At 36.4% G+C, this 21158-nt stretch overlaps 1 protein-coding gene across 4 annotated transcripts in view; it reads right to left on the reverse strand.

Moving 5' to 3' along the window:
• Positions 1–21158, reverse strand: part of BMP2K (BMP2 inducible kinase) — a 126366-nt gene that overhangs the window by 30250 nt on the left and 74958 nt on the right. For all 4 annotated transcript variants that reach the window (XM_060147963.1, XM_060147962.1, XM_060147964.1 and 1 more), the window contains 4 exons: positions 12171–12274; positions 10604–10683; positions 6196–6356; positions 745–929 (listed from right to left, as the gene is read on the reverse strand). In XM_060147963.1, coding sequence (XP_060003946.1) covers positions 745–929; positions 6196–6356; positions 10604–10683; positions 12171–12274 — 530 coding nt within the window. The remainder of the gene's footprint in view (positions 1–744; positions 930–6195; positions 6357–10603; positions 10684–12170; positions 12275–21158) is intronic.

The raw sequence follows: 21158 nt of genomic DNA on the forward strand, positions 1-21158 counted from the left end.
AACAAAGGCAAAAAAAGAAAAAATAACAAAAACCCAAGACAATATTACTTCTGAAAGTCTTAATATCACCTTTCCAACAATAACATTATTAGGCTATATATATGAACTCAAAATGTAACCTGAAAAAGATAATATTCACCATAAATTGCAGTATTTATTTGCAATGCCAAATGACTGGGTGAACATCGTTTGCTTCAAAAAGCCACGATACAACCTATTACAACAGGAGTATTCTTGAGTATCTCACAGAATGCAAATAAAATATATATTCTTTTTTTAAAATTTTTTATTTATTTATTTTTGGCTGCGTTGGGTCTTCACTGCTGTGAGAAGGCTTTCTCTAGCTGCGTCGAGTGGGGGCTGCTCTTCGTTGTGGTGCTCATGCTTCTCACTGCAGTGGCTTCTCTTGTTGTGGAGCGTAAGCTCTAGGCATGCAGGCTTCAGTAGCTGTGGCATGTGGGCTCAGTAGTTGTGGCACACGGGCTTAGTTGCTCCCTAGCATGTGGGATCTTCCCGGACCAGGACTCGAACCCGTGTCCCCTGCATTGGCAGGCTGACTTTTAACCACTGCACCACTACAGAAGTCCAAACTACATATTCTTTTAATAATCAGGAAACTTAGCAAAATGTTTACTCCAATCTACAGTTCAAAGTACCCATGATACAAAAGGGAATTCACTGCTATTCAAGAGCGGCATGAATTCCACAACAGTACTTCTGTATCTCAAGTAACGAAAGAATCACCTGCTGCATATAAGCATCCTGAAGTAGCTGCTGCTGCTGCTGAGGATGACGATGCTGCAGATGAAGCTGCTGCAATCTCCAGTCTCCCTGCTGTAACTGCTGAAGTACTCGATGCTGCTGTGGAGGCTGCTGAGTGGGCCCCTGACCCAGTAAAATCTCAGGGCCATTTCCAGGTCTCAGCGCTCCTATAAGAGGTTTCCGAAAACTTACATTAACATACTCATGACTTCAATAAAATGGCTGCATTTCAAAACACGCATTCCAATAATCATTAACCAGGGCATTCATATCCTCACCTTATAGAAACTTCCATGTGCGTATAGTCTAAAGGGATTATTTACTATAATAAAAGTACCCATGAAAGTTAATTTTGTCAGTTACCACTCGTGAACAAGTCAACATCTCAGAAACACTTAATCTTTCACACTTCATCTCTCCATGAACACACCAACCATGCCAATTTGAAATGCTCCACATTTCTCAACTGTATCATGCACCATCACGAGTCTGCATCTTTGCTGACATGATTCTCTGTCTAAAATGCCACTTTCCACCCACTGCAACTCTTCTTACCTTTAAAGTTTATCTCAAATCTCTCTTCCTTCTTCCTTCCTTTAGTGCTTCCACTCAGTTTATAAAGTTTCTTTTTGCCTTGCACATATTAATTGTTTACATGGTTATTTCCTAACTGAAGGATGGGGTGAAGACTTATTTATTATTTCTTTTAGTGCCCCAAAGAACTTTTTACATAACAGATGTTCAATAAATGCTGCTGTAGTGAATCTACTAACACTGTCTCCTAAACAGGCATTTTTTTATAAGCTTTATAAATTTTACCATAGGAAAATCCTATGAATAAACTTTTGAAATAACCGAAAAAGGATGAGACAGACAACTTCAAAAAGAGGAAATTCAATATACTATAATTTCTATATTCTCTTCCAACAAGTTACCATAAATTCAAATATGACTCTTTAACCCTAAGGGGAGAAAAGGACGGAGAGTGCAAGAAGAGAGAGAGAAGGATTCTTTTTCATCAATGTTAATGTCTTCAAACCTCCACAGGCCTTAAGAATATACAGTGCAGAAAAGACAGTCTCTTCAATAAGTGGTGCTGGGAAAACTGGACAGCTACATGTAAAAGAATGAAATTAGAACACTCCCTAACACCATGCACAAAAATAAACTCAAAATGGATTCAAGACCTAAATGTAAGGCCAGAAACTATCAAACTCTTAGAGGAAAACATACACAGAACACTCTATGACATAAATCACAGCACAATCCTTTTTGACCCACTTCCTAGAGAAATGGAAATAAAAACAAAAATAAACAAATGGACCTAATGAAACTTAAAAACTTCTGCACAGCAAAGGAAACCATAAACAAGAAGAAAAGACAACCCTCAGAATGGGAGAAAATATTTGCAAATGAAGCAACTGACAAAGGATTAATCTCCAAAATTTACAAGCAGCTCATGCAGCTCAATATCAAAAAAACGAAAAATCCAATCCAAAAACAGGCAGAAGACCTAAATAGACATTTCTCCAAAGAAGATATACAGATTGCCAATAAACACATGAAAGAATGCTCAACATCATTAATCATTAGAGAAATGCAAATCAAAACTACAATATGAGATATCACCTCACACCAGTCAGAATGGCCATCATCAGATCTACAAACAATAAATGCTGGAGAGTGTGTGGAGAAAAGGGAACCTTCATACACTGTTGGTGGGAATGTAAATTGATACAGCCACTGTGGAGAACAGTATGGAGGTTCCTTAAAAAACTAAAAATAGAACTACCATATGACCCAGCAATCCCACTACTGGGCATATACCCTGAAAAAACTATAATTCAAAAAGAGTCATGTACCACAATGTTCACTGCAGCTCTATTTACAATAGCCAGGACATGGAAGCAACCTAAGTGTCCATCGACAGATGAATGGAGAAAGAAGATGTGGCACATATATACAATGGAATATTACTCAGCCATAAAAAGACACGAAATTGAGTTATTTGTAGTGAGGTGGATGGACCTAGAGTCTGTCATACAGAGTGAAGTAAGTCAGAAAGAGAAAAAAAAATACCATATGCTAACACATACATATGGAATCTAAAAAAAAAAAAAAAATGGTCATGAAGAACCTAGGGGCAAGATGGGAATAAAGACGCAGACCTACTAGAGAATGGACTTGAGGATACGGGGAGGGGGAAGGGTAAGCTGGGACAAAGTGAGAGAGTGGTAGTGTATATATGGACATATATACACTACCAAATGTGAAACAGATGGCTAGTGGGAAGCAGCTGCATAGCACAGGGAGATCAGCTGGGTGCTTTGTGACCACCTAGAGGGGTGGGATAGGGAGGGTGGGAGGGAGGGAGATGCAAGAGGGAGGAGATATGGGGATATATGTATATGTATAACTGATTCACTTTGTTATAAAGCAGAAACTAACATACCATTGTAAAGCAATTATACTCCAATAAAAATGTTAAAAAAAAAAAACACTCCACAGGCTTTAAATTCAACACCTCTACGAAAATCGTTTTATAACTATTTCTAATTCTTCCAATTACAAAAAAATGGCATGTTCATTTTAATTATTCTTGAAAATGTTTATAAAAGTACAGGAAGAAAATTAAAACCATAATTCCGCCACACAGACATAACCACAATTAGCCTTTTAAGTGTATTTATTTCCAGTTGGAAGAGTATTAAAAAGTTCAGCTCCTGAGCTATACATTCATCTTTTAAGGCCCTGATGTCTAACTGGAGAACACTTTCAGCTGCAGGTGAAGCGCAATCACAAGCCAATGAGCATCATGCAATAACTCATGGAACTCACCTCTCACCTCACAAACTGTGACTTCTCTTTAGTGTTATCAAGCTGAATAGAGCTCCTTGTTTCTCAAGCCAAGCCCACAGAGCACCGGAGAACTCCCAAAAAACAACACTACAATCCTACATGAAAACCATGCTTCCGAGTACATCATTAAATCCTCATACTATTATTCCCCATTTTGCAAATGATGAAATGAAGGCTCAGAGAAGTTCAGTAAGTTCATGAGTTAAAGACAAATGATAAACTGGAAGAAAATATTTACAATATATTTGGCAAAGAATATTCAGAATACATAAAGATAAAATCTTCAGAGCAATAAAAAGTAAATAAAAAACAAACAATCTCATGGAAAATTGCAAAAGACAATTCACAGAAGAAAACAAATGGTCAGTAAACGTGAAACAGTACCGTTAATCAGGAATATTAAAATAAAATCAAAAATGTTTCACCTGTCAATAGGGAAACATTTTTAAAAAACCAATACTATCAAGTGTTGGTAAAGACAAGGTGAAAGGACACTCACACCTCGTTGGTGCTGTAGCATAAATTTCTGAAGTCTTCTTTGGATGGTAATTTGGCAGTATCTGAATAATTTTAAATGAGTGTACTTTAATAGCTTCCTCAGAAGAATGCTGACATGGAAATCAAGTGTTCATTATATAGATGTTTACCACAATGCTATTAATAGTAGCAAATATTGGAAATAACCAAAAAAGTTTTATAAACTATCGTACATTCATATGATGGAATATCACATACCTATTAAAAACTACATGGTAGATCTATATACACTGATATGCAAAGCTCTCCAAAGTATATTAGGTTTAAAAAAAATCAAGTTGTAGAGAACTATGTATAGTACGAATCCATTTGTGTTTAACCCAACGTGAATTATTTATATCTGTGTATATGCATGCAAGAACATAAAAAAGGACTAGGAGGGTGTATACCTAACTGCTGCTAGTTTACTCTGGAAAGAAAAAGAATGGGGACTTCTACATTGTTCTGAATGCTATTGTATTGTATGAATATATTTTAAAATTTTATTCATGTGTTACTTTTTTTTTTAACATCTTTATTGGAGTATAATTGCTTTACAATGGTATGTTAGTTCCTGCTTTATAACAAAGTGAATCATCTCTACATATACATGTATCCCCATATCTCCTTCCCCTTGCGTCTCCCTCCCTCCCACCCTCCCTATCCCACCCCTCTAGGTGGTCACAAAGCACTGAGCTGATCTCCCTGTGCTATGCGGCTGCTTCCCACTAGCTATCTATTTTACGTTTGGTAGTGTATATATGTCCATGCCACTTTCTCACTTTGTCACAGCTTACCCTTCGCCCTCCCCATACCCTCAAGTCCATTCTCTAGTAGGTCTGTGTCTTTATTCCTGTCTTACCCCTAGGTTCTTCATGACTTTTTTTTTTTTAGATTCCGTACTTTTTATATAAGATTTAATGAGAAAAGCAATGTTAAGAGATGTACAGGGCTTCCCTGGTGGCGCAGTGGTTGAGACTCCGCCTGCCGATGCAGGGGACGCGGGTTCGTGCCCCGGTCCGGGAAGATCCCACATGCCGCAGAGCGGCTGGGCCCGTGAGCCATGGCCGCTGAGCCTGCGCGTCCGGAGCCTGTGCTCCGCAACGGGAGAGGCCACAACAGTGAGAGGCCCGTGTACCGCAAAAAATAAAATAAAACCGAATAGCATCTCCAACCCAAACACTGAATGCTTACCATGAAACAGAATTTTCCTAGATACCATACACCTTGTTATTTACTCTTTATAATAGGCAGAATGGCTGTTTTCCCATTTTACAGAAGAGAACAGTGAGTCTAAGAAATGGTAAAATGGGAATTGGACATAAAAGACTTCAAATTCCCCTTTTGTTCCCTTTTCCCTTTCCCTATTCCTCCATCGGGTATGCCTGATCACCACAGGCTTATGTTACATCAGATAACATAAATGTCTTCCTTGAGCATATACTTTACCTAATAGTAGTAACAGTAGTTAATAGTGAACATTTCTTAAGGACATATTATGTGGCAGGCATTATAGTATGCAGTCATTTAGTCTTCACAACAGTCCCATAAGATAGGTACTAGTATTTTCATAACACATATTACTAAAAAATAGGAGAAATAGGACTCAAATCCAGGTTCTTAAGACTCAACATGTAGGCTTTTAACCATTAGAGTATCCTAATTTAAAACATACTAGTTGAAAACACTTTAACATTAAAGCTTTGTAAGCCTAGAGTTTCAAATTCCTCCTTTCCAATACAATATAGAATTTTCTATACTCTTGAACTTTAGTATCAACCTCGAACCCTACTAGTCGATGACTCTAGAGATAAGCAGGTTGTGAGCTTTTCATACCATACTTTTATACTACCCGTACCTTACTTTTGCTGACAACATTAGGAAAACAATTAGGTGGGTTTATTAGACATTAGTAGCTTTATGTTTCTTAAAGCACTATGTGACATATCTGCTTCACAACAGTAAGTCTGCCAATAATTTACATTTCTAGGAAATCGAGCCATAAAAGGTTTATGTAAATTAACTAAAAAGGGGACGAGGTTGGCAGAGCTGTATCACCTTTTGGTCTGTGGTTACTGAATTCACCAGGAGCTGGGACTTTAACAGGTATTGCTGAACTTTGAATGGTCAGCACACTAGGAGTGGCAGTAGTAGAATTCGCCTTTGGTCTCTGTCTTGGTGCAATTGAGGTTTCTGTTGGTCCAATGGTATCTGTTATTCTACAACAGAAGAACACATGTCATTCCAAATACTGGGATCATTTCTAACTTACTATTTGTTCTATAAAGGATCTATTTCAACAGATGCATATTTATTATTACTGATGGTCCTGTTCGTCCTCTTGGCTTCTTCCTAAGTCTCATTTTCAAGTACTAAATGTTTAATGAAGATAAGGAAGTAAATAAAATAAACCTAACCAATTTCCTCAAGCCAGATTGCTACCACTTATAGTCTGCCACCGGAGCTGGCAAAAAAAGAGTATAGAATTGCTCTTAAGGAGATAAAATAAAGGAAGCAAACAGAAGTCTTCTCAATAAGGTTTTGGACAAAACAGAGCCAACTCTCTAAACCAGTCAGAGAAACAAAAATAAGAAACAACAAACAACAGGCTCCTTTAGCTTGGACTCTTGGCTTAAGAAAAAAAAAAAGAATAGGGCCTAAGGCATGCAAAACAAAAGAAGCCAAAACTTTTAACTGGTGGAGCTATCAGCTCACATTCAGCATCTTAAATCTTTAACTTTGCTTTACTTAAAACACTGAATGGAAATTATATAAAGGTTTTCCCACTAGGACTTAGTTTAGGCCACAAATGTGAGTGGTCAAGTGGAAAGCAGTTTTGAAAGCAAGAGACACTAAATATAATTCAAGAAGACACAGACATTTGCTTTTCTATTTCAAAAATAGCCAGGAAAAATCTTTAACTTACGTATTTATCAACTCTGCTTTCTATAAATTCAGAACAAAAAACTCGAATACTTCTTAATAGGGTCTATGCTCACTTTTCAAAAGGATTGCAATAAAATCTCTTTATCAAGTTCCCTTAGCACATTTTCAAAATGATCTGACGCTTAAAAGTTTTGCATACTTATGATTTATCAAGTACACATCTGCGGCATTTAGAGGAAGTCCAGTCTATCATAACTGCACAGGACTCTACAGTTCTTTCCTCTATCTGGAGATACCACAAGAGGGAGCCCTCTCAACAACTATCTTTCTCAGAAAGAAAGGATGTGAAATTGAATCAAAAGATTTTGGAAAATCATAGAAATGCACTGTATGTGTGCTGTGTTCTAAAAATAACATTTATGTTTTACACGGGATGGGGATGGTACAAGTCATACGAAAATAGAACTAAAAGGCTATAAAAAGATCATGTATACATGTAACCAATTATATCTCATTTAATCTAATTATTTATTGAGTTCAAATTATGGATATGGCACTAAAACCAATGCTGTACTCCCTAAACTTAAGTAATTTGGGGGAAATATTGTATACAATCTTTCTATTTGCCTACCCATTCTTCATTAAGTGGGTAGTATATAGGCCAGACCTCACCCTGCCTTGTTCCTGTTCTAAATAGCTCCATAAAGGATTCACAACACACGAGCAGGGCAAACCTCTAAAAAGCATATTAAAAGTTCTGCAGACTTTGTTTAGTCTAGTGTTTCCTAACTTATTTCACTAATGTACCAATATCTATTATACAATTACTGATATCCAGCTAATAGGGCTCAGTCTTCAAAGAATTTACAGCCTACCTAGGAAAATATGGCACATGTTCATGAAAATATAATAAAATATAAGACAGAAAAAGTAACCAGCACTAAGCTAATACTGTCAAGAGTTTCATGGAGGAGTAATTTTACCTTTAACCTAACTTGGCTAGAGAAGGCGCAGGTGAGAACTGGAGGTTAAACATAAATGTGATTTCATCAGACAGTAAAAGAAAGTAAGCGGTCTATGAAGAAATGGGAGGAGAATGCCTGGACAGATTCAGCAAAGTGAAAATACAAACTTAACTAAAATGAAAGAACGAGTAATTACTGACATCAACACTGCTACTGCAGCTTCCTTTGCACTATTGTAGCAGACAAAGAGCTGGTTTTTTGCTTCCTTTCTTTTCTTTTCTGCTGACTAGCCTGAACAATCTTCCTAAAATACACTCTCTTCTCTTAAAATCCCTCAGTGTTTCCATCTGCCAGGGCAGTGATTCTCAACCCTTCCATCTTTAAGATATAAATCATATAAGTTTCACATGTGTAACAGTCCCAAGAGCAGATGCAAATTTTGGGGAGGTGGATGGGGGGTTTTAAGAAGTGAAACAAAAAGTGCCACTGACTGAAGGCAGGGCAGGCAGATAATATCCATAAAAGCTTTAAAACATGTAAATAATGATACTGGCTATTTAAAGATTCCCCCTCCTCCCCTCTCTGGAAATATGCCTTTTACATGGGAAAAAAAAATGATTTACAACTTTTTAACATTTAGAATTTTTCAACTTCTTTACTGATACTATCAATAAAAAATAAACTTATATTATTGACCAATAAGCACCAATGAACCCTATTTTTTTAATATACATAATGTATAGATTTAACATACTATGACTAGCACTGTGAATTTTAGTTAACTATTTCATTAACTATTTCATTTCCTTATAATTGTATAGCTGTAACGTGTCATGGTGAAAAGATATTCAAAGCATTACTGTTCAGCTGACTCATGCTTTTTAAAAAATTTGTATCTACTTTCTTAAAGATTTAATCATTAACAAAATAATTATTTTAAAATATAAGTAACAATAAAATTCAACTGACAAGTCCTACAATAATTCATAATGACCACTCAACTATAACAGCAGTTGCTAACTACAGCTATGTCATGGGTAAGACAGTCAGTCATGCTGGATTCCTGCAAGTTAGACATCACATTACTCCTTTGTCTCTTACTCAAAAGAGTATTTTAAATTTAAGTGAATGAAGATAATGTTTTTAGAGTGATGCCATATTTTTTAAAAAAAACTAAGTCATTCTCAAGTGATATTTCAATAATTTACAAATAACAGATTATTTATAACATACCTGACAACCAAGTTCCAAATAGTAGAACTGACTGCAAAGTTGAAAACTCACCGGTCTAAAGCCAAAATCCAAATTTCTCAGCATGACATATAAAGTTGCTCATGACTGATATTTACCTACCCCCTCCTCATCTTCATTTCCCACCACTCCTGTACATGTGCCCTTATTATGCCCCAGCCTTGTAGTTTCACAAAGGCTGTCCTCATCGGCAATGTTTGCCTGCTATGGTTTCACTGCCCATCATTCCAAGTGACTAGACTATTCATCCTTCAAGAAAAGAGTGCAGCAACTCCCACCGGATTCTTCCTGTGCTCCTGTCTTCTTTCCCTTCCTCCACCCTGATATCTATCAAGGTGTGACTGTTCACCCGTCTATCTTCATTTGGATCAGAGCTCCTTGGAAATAAACACTGCTGCTTTTTCTTTGTGGTCTCAGTATCTGTATCTTGAATGTAACAAGTGCGTGACAAATATTTTTTATGTATTTTATGTCAAATAAAATACTTTGCATAAGTAAAATACAATACAAAAAACTGTGGCCAAGAAATCTCCCCAAATGTAATATTACGCCTGTATGATAATGTAAAATACAGTCCTGCTTATTAACTTTTAAACTCAAAAAAGAAAGCACGAGAAAAATAAAAAAAATCAGTCATTAATTCAATCATTAGTCAGATTTAGGTCTTAACCTATGTAATTCATATCAAACATTAATGTAGTAAAGAACTATAAAAATTATTTAAGGGCTTCCCTGGTGGCGCAGTGGTTGAGAGTCCGCCTGCCGATGCAGGGGACACGGGTTCGTGCCCCGGTCCAGGAAGATCCCACATGCCGCGGAGCGGCTGGGTGGGCCCGTGAGCCATAGCCGCTGGGCCTGCGCGTCCGGAGCCTGTGCTCCGCAACGGGAGAGGCCACAGCAGTGAGAGGCCGGCGTACCGCAAAAAAAAAAAAAAAAATTATTTAAAACATTATATTTCTTTATCAGTCTTAAAAGTATTACCATTATAACCACTCATTATAAAATATACATAGCTATTTTTTCTTTCAGTAAATTAAACAAAATCATACTAGCTATTAAGTAAAACATAAAATCTCATAAATTAGTTGCCATGTGACGAAATGACAACTTCCCCCTGTAAAAGGACCCAGTGTAACATCAGCAGTTACACAATCACTTCGTGATTGCTGAGAGGTAGCAGTTCAAGTGCAACTGCTGTCAAACCCTGTTATATAAGAAAGCTTATTCTGTACTTGCAATAAGGAATACGACACTTTTTGTGGGTGAAGATGATATTTAATGAATGACACTTGCTAGGATTAAAAACAAGAACTGTCCTCTTTTTTCTTAAATGCCTTTTCAAATTTCAGCATAGTTTTGCCTACCTGGCTTTTATTTGGCTTTTCCTAGAAGCTGCTTCACTAGCAGTCATCGGTTCAGGAAGAGCTGAAGGAATAGGAGAATTCTTGGAAGAAAAAATAAAACTTTTCATTTTAGTTTTTATTTCAATTGCAGAAAGCTTTACTTAAACACTACAGATACACTCTTAAATTTTAAAAGTATTGTCTGTGAGACAATCTCTTCACCTCAGATATCTATAAATTGTTCACATATATTTGCAAATATCAGTGCATGTTATACAAATGTCATTTTCATATTTGTGTTCCACAAAATTGTTCACATATATTTGCAAATATCAGTGCATGTTAAACAAATGTCACTTTCATATTTGTGTTCCACAGAAACCCTTGGAAAATAAACAGAACAACATCATTATATCCACTTTACAAATGGGTAAATCTTGGGTATAAAGGATTATATTACACTTGTAAATCAATGACTATTTCACACTCTTTGGAAGAAGAAGCAAAACACCAAGCACATGAATACCGTGTTGTTTTACATACTGCAGGTAATTTTCATGACACTGCTTGTCAAGTCTAGAAAACAAGAGGAGAGGCTTCACTCATTTGTTTATCCTCTATAATGTTTGGCTTATAGTAAGTACTCAATAAATGTTTGCTGAGTGGAAAGCTAAAAATGTCAAATAAAGCTACTTTCATTACAAGAATGTTAGTAATGACTTTCAGCTTCAACCAAGAATATATTATATTGACATAGTAAGAACTTCAAAAAACAAAAAGGAAAAGGTACCAAATTCCTTCTTTTTTCTCAGTGGGGTGGATTAAGTTATACACAAAGGAAACCTATAAAACAAGTCAGGCCAGAATGATCTTCACAATGTTGAGAACAGCTTAAAAATTACTGATGATTCTAGACTTTTATTAAAATTAGCAGACTCGCCATATACCGTTAATCTGATGTAGTTAAGTATGCAGACACCAGATACAATTCAAAGCCTTTGCATGGTAATAGCTATTACCAACTCAGCTTCCCTGCACTAGACACTGGGTTTTACATTTATTATTTCTAATCCTCATAATTACTATCCCTGTTTTACAGAAAAAGTAACAAACTATTAAGTAACTCCCCAAAATATACAAAATCAGTCACTGATAAAGACAGAATTGAACCCAGTTCTCTGCATTTACAATGCCTATGCTCTTTATGCCAAAGGTAACCAAACTTTAGGGTGCTTAGTGTCTCAGTAATTTTTCATGACACCCGGCCCCACCCTGCTCCCCAAAAATCTAACAGTCCTGTTTTTTCAACAGTTAGGCCCCAACAACTTAATAATAGTAGTTTGTGCTGTATCAGACAGAGGTCACTGTGTTTCCCTCAAATATGCAAAACATCCTGCAGTGCCCTCAATCCACTGTAGCTCCCCAGAGCACCACAGTACATAGTTTGGCAACTGTAGCTTTGTATCAAAAATACTAATCACAAACATACCATGAGACCACTTGTCTTGAAACAAGTAACTCTGAAAGTATATATATCCGCACAGATAAAATGGATTTTAAATTCATATTTACTTGCAAAACTACTTACATTGATGTTGGAGACTGGACAATCCTTTTTGGCAAATTTAAATGCAAAATATGACACTTGAAATATATCGGGTCTACGTTCTGGATCTGGTTCAAGCATGAACCCTGCAAGAATAGATCAAAATGTTAAGACGTTTCATTGAACACGGAAGCAATTAGGGGTACATTAAAAGGATAAAATAAATATATTAATCTTTCCATTCTAAGAGCAGTGATGATTCCACCAAACTTTGTTAACGTATATAGAAAACATTAGAATTGCTATTTTATACAATATCCCAAACTAAAGACAAACCAGTCCTAGAACAGTTCTGTACTGAAAGTATGAACGACAAATATGAGTATTTTTCTGGGACCCTAACGCAAAAGAAAAAGTAAGTTTAGTGAACACTGGGGAATTATCCAAAAAAGTTCCAGGGCTGTAGTAGGGGTCCTTATTTTCACTATTATCTAAAATAACTCTACTAATTTTTAAGTGCTCCTAAATCATTTAAGAGAAGACTGAATTTGTATGCATTATAGTCTGTTTAACAAAGTAGTAGAGGGTTGGCACTATAATTTTCCTAAAACATGCTTTCTTCCCACGCTGATGATAGCAATATTCATCATAGTTCTGTATTTCAACATGCTATCCACATCATGTTCAGAAGTACAAGCATAATTTCGTGGTTCTATTATGAACAGATTTCACACCAACCCTACAGCATTGCTTGGAAGGCCTGACCTTTTTTCTAACCAAAATGACCACTACCACTTGTCAATTTCTTGAACTACTTGTTAATTTACAATTTCACAAGAAGGCTGACATTTATACTCAATTACATATGTAAAAAATCCATATTTTGTTAAAGCAGTCTTCATATTCTAACGCTGCTTCATTGATTAACTCTAAGTTCTCATCTTATTCAAATAATTTTTAAACCTATCTGCAATGTAAAATTTACAGCGTTAATTAGATAATATTCTAAAATGTACTAACAAAATTATGTACAGAGATATCAAGGTATATAAACAGCTAAATTAAAATTATAAATCAAAATGAATTAAATCTACCTTTCAAACTTAAGTAATATTTGAACAAACAATGTGTAATACATCTCCAACAGCATGATAAATTTATTTGCTAAAAACATGGTTGTTTGGCAAGTGACACTAAGCACATACAAAAATTTATTTGGGAGATTCTGGACTCGGTTTTATTATATTCTGCATATCACTTGATTTTATTTATTTAAAAAGGCTAACAGATATCACTTACAAAATTGATATTTTACTATTGTATCACCATTGTTAGAAATAACTCAGAACATTTAAGTCTAATATTTATTAATGCATATTCAACTTCATTCAAATTCAGAAAAGATCTGAAAAATCTACAAGGTTTATTTCATCCTCCAAAGTTATATTTTATCTTGATACCAACAGATATTACATGTTTTAAAAGTAACAACAGTACATGATATGGGGATAAATTTAAACAGACTTTTACCAATGTGGGTAGAACTGATAACATCTTATAAGCAAACAAAAGGACCTCTAACTCCCCTGGCTCATGTTTCCATGTGGGAATACATCTTCTGGAGGCACTTCCGCTTGCCGAACTGTACTGATACCATTTATGTGACATAAAATCAGCCTAAAAGGTCATGACTAGCATTTGTTTTAGTAAAGTAGAATAGAAAACATTAGAGTGCATTACTGTAAGTATAAGCAATGTTTCAAGAAACTTGTTTTATGTGTATGTATATGTAAAATGTATTTTTTACCATGGATCACCGTCAAGCGGTTTGAAAACCACTGTGCTAGTGACCTCTCTCTATTAGTATAATACAGTCCTCGCCAAGGGAAAGACAGTGATTTGTCTAATTTAGACTAGAAGAAAAGAAATAGGCACCTACACGTGTCCATCTCTGTTGCTCTTTCTTTCAACAGTTTATTCTCAGGACATGTATGTTCTCTACAGAACCATGTTTTGCCAAGTGGCCTACTTCTGTGGAAGCAGTCCATGGTTTTCCAACATTGTCTATGACTCTGTGAGAGTATATTTGGGGGTTGTATATGCATTAATAGGCCCATTTGGCTTCAGAGTCCCTTCTGCAATCTGCTTTGTCATTTTATCTAATGAGATCTTGTGCCACATCTCTAATTTGGTTCTAAATTCAAAGTATAAAGAGGCTGAAACCCACAGTAGACCATGGTTACATTTTTATCTCTGAATATTTTTATATTGAAGGTTATCAGCCATTTAAAAAAAAAAGAAAAAAATCTCAATAAGGCACTGTTAAAGCACTTAATAATGTAATTTTTCAAACTCTCCAAAAGAATGGATTGCAAAATGTACTCCTAGATTACTGAATGATGTAATCTGGAGTGTAGAGGTATCAGTTCTAATCCAGCTAAACACTGGAGCATATCTACCAAAAATGACAATTTCAATTTTTAAGTAGTTGATCCAAAGCCATTTTCTCTCACAATAATTAAACCTCAAGTCTAGTGTTTTATTAACTCCTACTTCATGACAATAAAACCATTTCATCTATAGAAATATGCTCCTGAGGAGAAGGAGTGGATTAAGGAATACATGTGTCTAATTCATCCAAAAGTGAATCAAGTAATTAAGTTTTGTTTTTGTTTTTGTTTTTGTTTTTCTGCGGTACGCGGGCCTCTCACTGTTGTGGCCTCTCCCGTTGCGGAGCACAGGCTCCAGACGCGCAGGCTCAGCGGCCATGGCTCACGGGCACAGCCGCTCCGCGGCATGTGGGATCTTCCCGGACCGGGGCACGAACCCGTGTCCCCTGCATCGGCAGGCGGACTCTCAACCACTGCGCCACCAGGGAAGCCCCCTAGTAATTAAGTTTTTTAAAAAAGACAGAGAAGCCAGAATACACCCTTGTTTACCCAACTTAATATGATCATGTGAGTCAGCACAAGACCATTCCCATTAACCTTGATTCTACTGTAAATATAAAATCGACCTTTAAAAAGTAAGCCATAATAGAAATGTAAGGATATTTCTCTGCTCCTCTTACTTGTGTGACTCTTTCTATTGACACAAATATCACTAACTCAACCTAAGAACACAAAACAGTCTCAGCACTGAAGGTACTATATGACTAAACCACCACAGTATTTCCAACTGATGTATCAGACTATCTGATAAAAATCACTTGCCCAAGGCAACTGAATTAATTATGCTTATTCTAATTTTGCAAAGGAAAGTACACCATCCATGCATATTCTAGCAAAAAGAGCAGCTAAAGGAGCAGTGCCTGCTGCAGCACAGCAGTGGCCAAGTTAACCCTACGGTTACATCGAGGACGCACACCAAAAATTAAATGAAGTAGTTTCCATTCAAGTTACCTAAAATGATGGATCCATACCGGGTCCTAAGTAAAAGTTAAACCAGCATCTCTAATCTAACAGCTCAACAAATTTAACAGGAAAATACTTTGGACAGAGGTCTCAAAAGGATGTTCCTGCTTAAAATTTGTTAATATTTTTTCCTTCCACAAAGACACTTTTTCTCTCCCACAGACTTCCAGCTATTACACTTATAGTAATTTACCTGAAAAGAGAAATACCCACTCTAATTTTGCAATCATAAATACTTCAAGCATTAACTTGTTATTTTTGTCTGTTGACCTATGGAAAGTATTATAGAAACTTACATGTTAGGCAAAGATGTTCTACAAACCTTATTCTATGGACTGTTGAAATGAAACCAAATTTAGCAGCTAATTAAATAAATGTGTTCAATCATAATGTAAAGACTAATGTCACTATAAATATGCCAGGATAGTATATTTGGGATAGCCCTGGTAGCTGTTCCTAAAAGTTATTGATCACAGCCCTCTCTTTACATCTCCCCAAATGGTAACCCAGAGCCAATGACTGAAAACCTTCAAGGAAACCCTATCTTAATCTCTGATTTCTTTTCAAAGGTACATTAAAATGTCTGAGATTTTTTTCAACAAAAAAATATATAGGAAGACAGTGGGTGAAGAGCATAAATGAAGCAAGATTGGCCGTGAGTTGATAATCACTGAAGCCGGGTGGCAGGTACATGATAAACCACTGCACTGTTCTGCCTATATTTATATGTATTTTTTAACTTCCATAATAAATTTTAAGTGTATCTAAATAAGCAAGTTCCTGGTTTCCCACAGAAAACAGGTATTAAAATAAATGTATTTATTATCAAAACAACAAGAAATAACAAGTGTTGGTAGAATGTGGAAAAAAGGGAACCCTTGTGCAATGCTGGTGGGAATGTAAATTGGTACAGCTACTGTGGTAAACAGTACAGAGGTCTTTCAAAAAGTTGAAAATAGAGTACCATATAATCCATCAATTCTCCTTCTGAGTATGTATCTGAAGGAAACAAAAACACTAACTCAAAAAGATATCTGCTCCCCCGTGTTCACTGCAGCATTATTTACAAAAGCCAAGATATGGAAGCAACCTAAGTATCCATCAATGGATGAATGGATAAAGAAAATGAGAGGCATACACACACACACACACACACACACACACACACACACACACACACACACACACCATGGAATATTACTCAGTCACTAAAAAAAGAGAAGGAAATCTTGCCATCTGCAACAACATGAATGAACGTGAGGGCATTATGCTAAGTGAAATTGGTCAGACAGACAACAAATACCATATGATCTCACTTAAAAAAAAAAAGACAGATACAGAGAACAGACTGGTTCATTATATATTATATATCACTATTTCATGCACAAAGTTAAGAGTTAAGAAAATTAATCTTAGTAGTTACATTTAACAGTATATTCTGGAATATATGATAAATTATGGTAAACGTTTGATATCCAACCTTAACCTGAAAAACCAAGTTTGGCTTCAAAGCATCCAAAGAAATCTCTGCAGGGAAAGTACATCCTACTTAGTATCTGACAGCAGATGCCCTGACCCTCACCCAGAAAATCAAAAATTAGGTTAGCTCAGGAAGAATTATAATGACGTCAATAGTAGTGGTAGTGGGAGCTATAGTAGTAATAATGATAGTAGTATTAAAGGCCATCTCTTTCTGAGTACTCACACATACTAAGAAGCACTTCTCATAATTCATTTAATTTTCACAATAACCTTAATAGGTAGGTCATTTAATATGCTCATTTTAGAAATCAAACTGAAATATGGAGCTGCCCCGTATCCTGTACCAAATAGGTGACAGAGCAGATGCAAGCCTAGGCCATTTGGCTCCGGAGGCCAAATTGCTCTTAATCTCCACAATGTACTTCCTTAACTACCATAACAGAAGCTAAAAGAAAGGTGAAGCAACCAGCCTTCTGTTCACTCATCAAAACTATTCAGTAATCCCGTTAGTTATGCTTCTCATTCTCCTCTAAATATTCTCTAAGTTCTTTTCAACTCTTAGATCCAAAAATGCAAAGTGATTCTCTCCTCATTGCCCCCTGCAATCCATCTCCATTACTTGTCTACTGGAAAAGTTAACAGAAGCTAAGAAGGAAAATTCTAAATAATTGCTACTTTTAAGAAGTAAAGTCTGCAGAAAGTTAATAAACTGAGCTTTGTGGACAGTAGTTAATATAATTAACAATTATTATCATTAATATATTAAATATTATTATATAAATAATAATAACTACCCTTGACCAAACTGGTAATAATCAAAAGTATATTCAAATACTTATATAACCACAAACCATACAGTTTTAAAAAAGATTAAGCATGGCTATTTCATTTTCAAAAATCTTGAATCATATAAAATAGATGTAAACAGCATTAGTAAATCTATTCATACTAAGAAGATATATTTTTTAAATGTTTTATCTTATAAATAAATGTGGGGCAACTACATTGTATGAATAGACAGTTGGCAATAAAAAGCTTCACTTTCAAAAACTATGAGCACAGCTAGGTAGTTTCTTGTTTCTGAAGGTAGAATTTACTTGAAAGCAATGTAAATCACCAATTAGTTTATTATAAAAGCAGACAGAGGAACCTAAATAGGATAGTGAGAAACAGGCATGGTCACATGCGAAAAACGTAAAAAATAAAATTGCAGGGCTTCCCTGGTGGCGCAGTGGTTGGGAGTCCGCCTGCCGATGCAGGGGACACGGGTTCGTGCCCCGGTCCGGGAGGATCCCACATGCCGGGGAGTGGCTGTGCTCCGCAGCAGGAGAGGCCACAACAGTGAGAGGCCCATATACCACAAAATAAATAAATAAATAAATAAATAAAATAAAATTGCAAAGAATCTAAATGTTTTCTAAAAACCACTGCATTATAGATAAGTATGTTCGGGTTTTAAAAAATCTCTACTTTGTTATTAAGCTTTTACTACTCAAGACAATATTTAAAAAGTAAAGTCCACAAAAGCCCTTTGACGGGAGATAAAATACCAACATTTACTTGAGTGCTTTTATTTTATTCAACCTTGTTTTTTTATTTCTGCCTAGCTCTGAGAAATCAGTTCAAAGAAATTAATACATGGCCAAATTTATACTAACATTGAAAAAAACTAAAATCTGTACATTTATTGAAAAATAAAGCAAGCATATGATGCCCAGTAAAGCATCAATGAACTAGAGTCCAATTAGATCCTAAAATTATCTGCAGTGTTTAGCTTTTCTACCTTCCTACTATACACAAACACACATACCCATACACACATACATAGAGAAGGAAAACAAACAAACCTAACACAAGAAAATAAGATCTCAAATAGAAAGAAGCCTCACATGTGAAACAGAATCCCATCCCATCCCTACAGGCTGTAGGAGCTGTAGCTGGTATGTGATTTATCAGTCTACTCAAATGAGAACCTAATCCTAGGTTGCAGAGTTAGTGTACTGGAGCCTGTGTCTGAAGTTTAAGCAGGACTTGTAAACCTGAGATATAAACTGGCTGTGGCAAGAGGGAAGATTGGAAACGACAGGATCTCTTAGAATCTACACTGTTGCATTCTGAATGAAATGTTGAAAATCTCTCATTTATAGCTGTGCAAATAAACCAGAAATTTCTTGTAACTATCAAAAAAAAATAAGATTTCATCACAATAAGCAAATTAAATCATGAATCAGGGTATATACTGTCCAGCCTCTCATACAGTTTTGTCCAATGAGAATACTGAGTTGCAAAGACACTGCAAGATCCTCAATAAAATCCTCAGTCCAGTTGTGATTAAAGCATTATACTTAACAACAAAACAGTGCCACAGATACAATGATTTACAACAAGGGCTTCAACAAAAGGTTAAACTTCAATTAGCCAGAACACTCAACTGCCAAAGTAAATTCCTCAATCTATTTTTTGAGCATTCCAATTAATGAGTTTTTTCCATGCTTTTGATGCCCTAATTTTTGGACAATGAAGGAAGAAAGCAACTGGATAAGACAGAGCAGCTTATGGGTATGAAGTTTATTCAAATATACTCTAAAGTATGTTTGCGCTCTAAAAAAAATTCACATTCTGCAAAATGGCAGGCTAAAAATAACAGGGCTAATGAGGAAAAGAGAGCTGGGACAAATCACTGAAAAAAAAAAAACTATAGGGGCTTCCCTGGTGGCTCAGTGGTTGAGAGTCCGCCTGCCGATGCAGGGGACACGGGTTCGTGCCCCGGTCCGGGAAGATCCCACATGCCGCGGAGCGGCTGGGCCCGTGAGCCATGGCCGCTGGGCCTGCGCGTCCGGAGCCTGTGCTCCGCAACGGGAGAGGCCGCAGCAGTGAGAGGCCCGCGTACCGCAAAAAAAAAAAAAAAAAACTATACAGCTCTGGCACCAGAACACTGACAAAAACATTAACTGGTATCTGGGAAGGTAACTTGGGCTGACCAGGCAGGTAGCTTAATTTGGCTGAAGGCTGCCACGAGGACATAAAAACACATCAAAATAAGACTAGGAGGTTCTCAACCAATAAGATAAAAGTGCAGTTCCGAGCCAGCGAGTGTGCTAGTCAGGAGGCCATCCATTGGTAGAGAGTCACACAAAAGCTGAGAGGTAGACCTCTCTGGGAAGAAAACCTCAGGTACAAGCATTCTTATTAATGTTCTCCAGTTGTAGTGGAAAGTCTACAAGCTGGCAGTGCAGCAGCCAAGCTCAGGGCGACTTCCTTCCCCTACAAGTTATAACGCCAGCTCCCCCACCGCTGCCCTGCCTCCCCTCGCCTAGGAAAAGCATTCCACGTGAAGCAATGTAATTTTTGTGTTCAACTGACATAATTCTCTGATTTCCAACATGTATGAGCAAATCCACATTAAAGAAACAAAAAGATCATGCTTTAAATAAGTTTGCAAAGTAAAGCTAGATATCCTTTTAGGCTCCGTTTTCTTTTCTTTCTTTTTTTTTTTTTTTTTAATCTTTCTCAGGATAACATTGTGTGATAGTTCAGGGCTGTGATTTTAATCCATAGTGTAACTATATAGTTAGTCATTTTGGAATACAGTATGTTCCTATCAGCAAACAAACATGCTATAAAATCTCCCATCTAAACAAACAAACTCCTTTGGCACCACATCCTCCTATAGGAAAGAGTCGTGCATACTTAATGACTCGACTCTGAAATTTATATTCTCTTTTGAACTCATTCCACTTAGACTTTGGTCCCCAGCACTTCATTGAAACAGTTCTTGTTAAGAGTCACTGATGACTTCTCTGTTGTTGATCCAGTGGTCAGCTTTCAGTCCTCGTTTTACTTGACCTATTGTTAGTATTTGAAGCAGTTGTTCTTAAAGCCTGGTTTCACTTAGTTTTGGGGATACCACTCTCTTTAGGTTTTCTTCCTCTCTTTCTGCTACTTCTGAGTGTCCTTTGTTGGTTCCTCCAAATATTGGAGTAACTCAGGGTTTGTATTATAAACTTCTTTTGTTTATATACGTGCACTTAAGGTGACCTCTTCCTGTCTCATGGTTTTAAATACTATCTAACTTAAGACCTAAATTTATATCAACCACAACTTCTTTCCTGAACTCCAGAGTCATATAACTGAT

This window comes from Lagenorhynchus albirostris, chromosome 4, assembly GCF_949774975.1.
Source record: "Lagenorhynchus albirostris chromosome 4, mLagAlb1.1, whole genome shotgun sequence".
NCBI classification, from domain to species: Eukaryota; Metazoa; Chordata; class Mammalia; order Artiodactyla; family Delphinidae; genus Lagenorhynchus; species Lagenorhynchus albirostris.